Source organism: Micropterus dolomieu, linkage group LG02 (genome assembly GCF_021292245.1).
Source record: "Micropterus dolomieu isolate WLL.071019.BEF.003 ecotype Adirondacks linkage group LG02, ASM2129224v1, whole genome shotgun sequence".
Taxonomy (NCBI): domain Eukaryota; kingdom Metazoa; phylum Chordata; class Actinopteri; order Centrarchiformes; family Centrarchidae; genus Micropterus; species Micropterus dolomieu.
This window is the reverse complement of record NC_060151.1, coordinates 9274174-9281127: the sequence shown is the minus strand read 5'-3', so window position 1 is coordinate 9281127 and position 6954 is coordinate 9274174. Positions and strand designations below refer to the sequence as shown.

General features: G+C 40.7%; 2 protein-coding genes across 11 annotated transcripts in view; one reads left to right on the top strand and one right to left on the bottom strand.

The window, feature by feature from the left end:
- rangap1a (RAN GTPase activating protein 1a) overlaps positions 1-2226 on the bottom strand; it is a 23739-nt gene extending 21513 nt beyond the window's left edge. For 4 of the 8 annotated variants that reach the window (XM_046073316.1, XM_046073254.1, XM_046073307.1 and 1 more), the window contains exons 1-2: positions 2071-2226; positions 968-1087 (exon numbers count right to left, since the gene is read on the bottom strand). In XM_046073316.1, coding sequence (XP_045929272.1) covers positions 968-1079 — 112 coding nt within the window. In that variant the 5' untranslated portion in view covers positions 1080-1087; positions 2071-2226. Of the gene's footprint in view, positions 1-967; positions 1088-1640; positions 1804-1858 lie in introns of those variants that run through there. The other 4 variants (XM_046073269.1, XM_046073287.1, XM_046073278.1 and 1 more) reach the window with 4 other exon arrangements.
- A 1052-nt stretch (positions 2227-3278) lies between these two features.
- Positions 3279-6954, top strand: part of LOC123985541 (zinc finger CCCH domain-containing protein 7B-like) — an 18309-nt gene continuing 14633 nt past the window's right edge. The window contains exons 1-4 of one of the 3 annotated variants that reach the window (XM_046073139.1): positions 3279-3536; positions 4877-4944; positions 5088-5124; positions 5663-5860. In XM_046073139.1, coding sequence (XP_045929095.1) covers positions 4886-4944; positions 5088-5124; positions 5663-5860 — 294 coding nt within the window. In that variant the 5' untranslated portion in view covers positions 3279-3536; positions 4877-4885. Of the gene's footprint in view, positions 3537-4876; positions 4945-5087; positions 5125-5662; positions 5861-6954 lie in introns of those variants that run through there. The other 2 variants (XM_046073148.1, XM_046073157.1) reach the window with 2 other exon arrangements.

The following is a 6954-nucleotide window of genomic DNA, read 5'->3' as shown; positions in this document are numbered from 1 at the left end:
CCCTCCTGCAGTGTGTGCAAACCTGGTGAAAAACTACAGGAAACGTTTGACCTCTGTAATTGCAAACAAAGGCTACTGTACCAAATATTAACATTGAGTTTCTCAGGTGTTCAAATACTTATTTGCAGCTGTATCATACAAATAGTTAAAAAATCATACATTGTGATTTCTGGATTTTTTTATTTTTTTTTAGATTATGTCTCTCACAGTGGACATGCACCTACGATGACAATTTCAGACCCCTCCATGATTTCTAAGTGGGAGAACTTGCAAAATAGCAGGGTGTTCAAATACTTATTTTCCTCACTGTACCTAAACTACATAATACAAACTTACGTTCCTTCTCGGCCACTGCGCTCCTCCAACGAACGCTGCCTGGCTCTGCCATCCCTTCACACAAAGCAATCCCTGTCCTGGCTGTTCTCATCCACGATGGTGGAACAAGCTACCACACGCCATCAGAGCAGGGGCATCCCTCTCTAACTTCAAGAAGCTCTTGAAAACTCATCTCTTCCGAGAACACCCCTATAACTCCTAACCTCTAACATGCACTTCCTGTGCTCTTCTTCTATCTCCTTACAATTATCTTGTATAGATTGCACTTTGTTAACTCTTACTTCCTTCCCTAGGTATTTACCCCATTGAAGTGATATGAACTATGACCTCTAACTAGCATTTATTGCTGCTCTTACTAGTATGTATTGTCAGTTGCAGATCTGTATTTGATGCTCTGTTATACTTGTATGTTGTTCCTCAAATGTAAGTCACTTTGGATAAAAGCATCTGCCAAATGAGTAAATGTAAAATGTAGAAACAGGGATGCCAGAGTAAAGTGTGATGGCAATTTAAACAAACAGCTGTGACGTAAAAATTTTAAATATTCAATCCAAGTCTTTACTGAGTTTTTACAAGCATGCCTCACTTGCTTATAGGCAGGGTTTCTTGCACAGTCACAGCTGCCACTCACCTGATTGGGCATTATCCAGCTTTTTTCCCTGGCCTTTGTAGCTCAGCTCTCCTTCTGCTACTCCAGTCTTGGCAAGAGAGTCGGCCAACTGTGCAACAATGTCTGTCGCCATCGTGACACCTGATGGACAAACACGTGATTTACTTTTTATTTCATCTTCACGACTATCCTGGTTCCTGACACTAGGCTAGTTCTGCACAGGGACAGAGTTGGTTTTCTCTGCCCCACAGGTAGCAATCATTACCAATAAAGAAGGAAAACACTGACCACAATACTGGCTTTAACGTTAGCTTGCGCGTTTTTTTCTGGAAAGCTTAGTCAATCTTTGTGCTAGAGAAACTGCTGAGAGAACGGTTTTCACTGAGGGGCAGTCCACCCTTAAACAGTATATACACGTGCGGTCTGATATGCAGCTGAGATTTAATTTACGTATTTGAACATGTCACTGTGTACGTTGAACAGTATACAGATAGCAAAGATGCAATCTAACGTTAGTTTTCAAATGCACACAATGAACTAACTTGAAGATTACTCTGAAACACTGTTTAGCATAATAACTTCAACAAAATGAGACCTTGTTTAAGTCAAGTCATTAATTCCGTGTAATTTATTTAAAAAAACATGAGTTTAAGTTTTCAATCTCACACAAGACAGCCGTTGGGTTTATACATACATGACTACAGTCATCAGGATTTAAAGTTGTTTCGGGGTAGATTATCTCCTGTTAGCAGTCGGTGGCTAGCGTTAGCCGAGTGCTGCTAACGTCATGCTAACACCTACGAACAGAGCTGGAGCTGGTCAACTGTCGGTGACAACACGTGCTTGCTAGACATTTAACAAACTTAGTAAGGTGGTTGTAGGATCATATAGAGGAAAAATGTGTCTACTAACGTTGGCTAGTGCGTGAGAGAAGAGCGTGGCTTTTACTCGGCCTCTCTAGTCGGTCATCTGAAATCCGCTGACTAACGTTAACGTTACCTGCACTACAGTTAGTCTGCCCTCTCCCGGTCCTCGGTTTAAAGTCGTTATTATTCTAACTCATAACACAGTCTGCTCCCAATAGAGATGAAAGTCACCATTTCCACAACACTGCTGTAACTTACTGGTTGAATCCAGTCCAGTCACACACTCCCGCTCGCTCCTAACGTTCAAAACCAAATCCAGCACACTAGCCGACTTGACGACCACAAAGCTGGGTGACAAGGGATTTGTAGTTCAAGTAGACTACAGCGGGACGTACTTCTCCAAAATACTACCAGGCTTCTTCTTCTTTAGTGTTGTTAGCTTAGCGGTGCACTGCCGCCACCAATTGGACTGTTGTGTGGAACAAGCGATTACACAGAGAAAACCTCTAGATTATTTTAGCTGAATGAGTTTCTTTTAAAAACATAATGTCTCGGGAATGTCTTCCAATCTCCAAACTCACAGGCAGCCATGCTTCATGAACTTTGGTTCTTTCCCACAGTTTTTTCTGCTGCACCGCTCATCTTCATATTTACCACATATCCCAATATCATGTCTACACCCATCGTGTGACCAAATTTCCAACATTTTGCCTGATGACCTAACATACACATATGTTTTTGTATTCTTATAATCATTTTATATATCAACTTTTATATCTTGTATTCTATTTAAATTGTGTAACTGTTTTCACTGATATGGTAAATGCATAGAGAAGAGGACCAGGAGGGTCCCAGGGTTTGTTGGCGGAAAGTCAAAAGAAGAACATCTGGCCTTACCTAGACTGTTTTTGCCAGTGATTTCCATTTCAATTTAACTGTAGTACGGTCAGAATCTAGACTGTCTTGTTTGTTTGTTTGTTTAAATCTATTGTACTTTATTGTATTCCTCAATGCCATCAACAATCATTAGTCCCATCATTAGGTCAAAGTTTCAGTTTGTCCTATTCTCATGTCTAAATTCCTACTAAACCAATAATATTCCCACCAGCCTCAGCTGTACTTAATGTTTAGTGGTCCTTTAAACACAGGGCTCTCCCAGTCATCACTCATTAAAGTTTGGGAATCCTATAAAGTTTCTCTTTGAGGAAATGTATTGTCGTCCATGCAGAGTTTGAAATATGAATATATTAATTCTAATTATTTATTTTAAGTAGAAACTTGATTTTTTTAACCGCTTCAATGTAAATACATTTTGTTTAATTGTATTTACCTATTTATATGTTTGTGTTATTTTTTAAATTGTGTGTGACTGTAGTGCAGAGCTTGCAGAAGAAGTTGTAGGTGGGGTTAATGGTTTGTCCACAGGAAGTGCTGCCTGAAAGACTGTACTCAGGGCCAGAAAGCTCTGAGTTTCATTAAAGGGCCAGTGTGGAGGTTTGCAGCTGGCTCGTGGATGGACTGGTGTTGCTGCGAATCGAAACCTAACCAGGGACAGAGAATTCAGATACGAAGCCTCAGCAGGCTCCTCTCTCCTGGCTCGCTATTGATCAGCGTCTGCACGGCCTCTCACCTGCTGAAACTTTCTTCGTCTCTTTCTCCCTCATCCACGAAATGGCACGCTTTTAAACTTTGCTTCGGTTCAATGAACTTCCCCACTTCATCAGGTAGGTGTGTCTGAAGTTGGGCCAGTCGCGCCATGATGGCCCCGAACATAAGCAGTATCAGGGGTTTGCATGCTGGATGTTATCACTAATTCGTAAAGAATCAACACGAACCAGTGTTGTCTTGTCTCTAGTTTACGATTTGTAACTTAACTTACTGTGGTGAGCTAACATTACAGACCCTCCGTTTTTTGCACCTCTTACTGTTGCGAAATATTTTAGGTAACGTTAAAGCGTTAATGCTGTCTAAAACCCACTTTCAGATTTCCAAATGTAATTTGTGAATTTAAAAAAGGGGGACATTTCACTGTTTTTTCCTCATCTGGGCCACACTAGACCAGGTCCAGATCAAAAATCACTGTACCTAGTCTGGTGAAATCTGGACTACATTATCTCAGAGATTCTTTAATACACAGTTTCATATTTGTGAAACCTTTATTCAGGTAGTATATTTTTATTATACGGCGTACCTGGGTGCCCGCCAAAGCGACCGATCTCGTATCCTGCTACTTATTCAGGCAATGTCGGCAGAATTGCTAGAACAGGAAAAACACTCCTTAGTCCGACTCCGAAGAGTTCAGGCATTATTGCAAGGTTGTTACAGCTTGTGCGAACATTATAGTCACACCACATGAACAGCCTGAGGTGGCTGCTTTTGTTCTGTTACGCATTTGTTGTTGTTTGGTATCGAGTAAAACCGGATTAAACTAACCCGTGTAAATGTTACAGCTGCCATAAAATGAGCTGAATCCATTGCATTAGTGTTAACATTGGGTTTTATTTGGATGTAGCTGTCAGTCGAGGTGCTGCAGCCATTCTACCAACAGTGCGTTGACATGTTGACTAGGCCACTAGTGTTTTGCATTTCTTAGACTAAAGACTAAAGGATTCACAAATCTGACATTTTGCCTTACAGACTCTCTGGCTTCTTTTGGATAATCTAATTCAGATTTGACCAGTAGTTGTTTTTTATCTGTACCTGGTCTAGTGTGGTCTAGATGTGAAAAAACAGTGAAATGTCCCATTTTTGCATTTTCACAAATGGAATAAAGGTCGACACTGGCTTTCAAGCAGCATTAAGGCTTTGCCTAAAATGTCTAACACACTCTCACAAGGATCGATCGCTCAGCAATGTAAGTTACATTTCCCTTAACTTCCCTGTTAACACAGAATTGGAAGCTGCAAATCTGAAGCCAACTTCAGCATTGTGACAAAGGTCATTGTTTCTTACTTTGATACTTTTAATGGGAGTGGGCGTAGCCACAAGAAAGTCACAGCATCATCAACAACATCAGTCAGTATTTGCTACTAGTCCACCCGTGGTCTTTTTGTCTTCTCCCCAGTGAACAAGCATGGAACCTGTCAGACAGAAACGCAAGGAGGAGATAAGCAAAGCTCTGACATTTATACAGTGAGTTGTGTTTTTTGATTTGATTTTTTTATATGAGGGCAACCTGATGGAAAGTGAAACTTACCCAGCCCTGAATGACTCATATCCTTGATAACTAAGCTGTCTCAGGACTTTTCTAAGCAAGTTTACATCTTGTGTTCTAGGTCTTCCCTGGCTTATCCAGAGCCCGAGGGCTACCAGGTACCAGCTGTTATTACAAACACAATGTTATGTCTGTCTCCACTTTTTCTTCACTGTTGGTTTCATGCCTGTGATGATATTGAAAATCCCTTCATCAGGAGCTGTTGCTCTGGATTTCTGTTGTGTGTCGTCCTTACACTGCTCTGTCTTTTCTTTCCTGCCACCGCTCCATTCATTTCTGGCTGCATGTTAAATCAACGACTTGCCTATTCTCTTATTGGAGGCAATTTTATTTCTACTCATAGGTATTAAATGTTTTTTAAACTTTTTTTTTTCAATTCTGTCTGAAGACTCACAATATTTGCTGCTGTGATCAGTCCTCCTGGCACAGTTATCCCTATGTAAGGCGACTACTAAAGCTAATAAAAAGCTAATCTCTAGGCTTCCGAGAATGATAAAAGGCATTTCTCTAAACATGAAAAGGGAGATCATAGCTATGGGGGCGTATTGTGACTACTTTAGTCATGATAGGGCCTGAGGTCTTTGGGACACACCACCAGCATCTAATTCACCTCTTCTCCCCCCTCCCTCCTCCCAGGACTTCCTGACTAAGTTAGTGTGCAACCTGCTCGATGAGGGCAACGCCTTGTTCAGGGATGGAGACTGGGAGCAGGCGGTGAAAGAGTTCAGTGAAGGCTTGAATGTCTCGTGCTACGCTGCAGCAGAGGAGCTCCAGATCTCCGAAGTTTTGCTGGAGAGCCTGTATATCAACCGGGCTGCTACCTACCACAGTATGGTGAGATACATTTGGTCCCGCATGTTTCTGAGATGGCGCATCATTCCGCAGTACACTATTTCAGTGAGCGTCAGAGCAGCTCAGACAGACACTTGTGAGGATGTAGACAGCTGTTTTGGAAAATGAAAAGTGGATCAACCAATAGTAATTACTGGATGAATTCCATCTCTTAATATCCAGTGGTTAATCCTCTAGAGTTTCTTGTTGCTACATTTAAAAACATAATCATAAACATTTTTGAATATATCAATTATGTCATTTAAATGCGAATAATAATAATGAGCAATTTGTGTTTTTCACAAAAACATAAGGCTGTTGTACTGGTAGTCCTCGTATTAAAAGACCTGGCTTCTAGTTTAAAAGTGATCTCAAGTTTCATTCTTCTGTTTTCTGTTCCTTTTCTTTTTTTTGGCCATCATGAATGATAAGAGCAATAGGGAGGTTTTTAGTGTGGTTCAAGGGAAGGCCAAGTGAAATCTGGGAGAGGAGTAGATCTTAGACTATTATATTATAGTACAGAGCAGTGAGCACAGGATAGTCATTCGTATTAAGATAATGCTTTTATGAAGAAGACATGACAAGTACATATTCCATCCACAGTGTAATTACATTTTACTCCTCAGGTCTAAACTGAAATATCCCAACAGCAATTGGAGAAATTGAAAAGCCATGAAAGTTTGTAGCGTCATTCATGGTTGACGCTGGTGATCCCCTGACTTTTGCTCTAGCGCCACCATGATGTTGACATTTGTGTTTCAGAGTGAAATGTCTAGACATTTGGTTCCCCCCAGGAAGAACTGTAATAATTCTAGAAATCCCTTAATCTTTCCAACATTTCAATTTGTCCAGGACTTTGGTTTATGACCAAAGATCTGCAAAACTAATGACTTTCCCATTAGCTGTATTTTGTGTTTAGTGCTAATTGGCAAACGTTAGCATGCTAAAATGGTTTAAAATGGTTAAGTGGCAAAAATTATGCTAAACATAATTTTTAGCAGGTATATTGCAATGACAATGCATGTCATATCCATATCTAACCTTTTTGAGACTGTCATCAAGCCCCACTGAGGCAGTGAAGGGTTAATGCGGCTGAC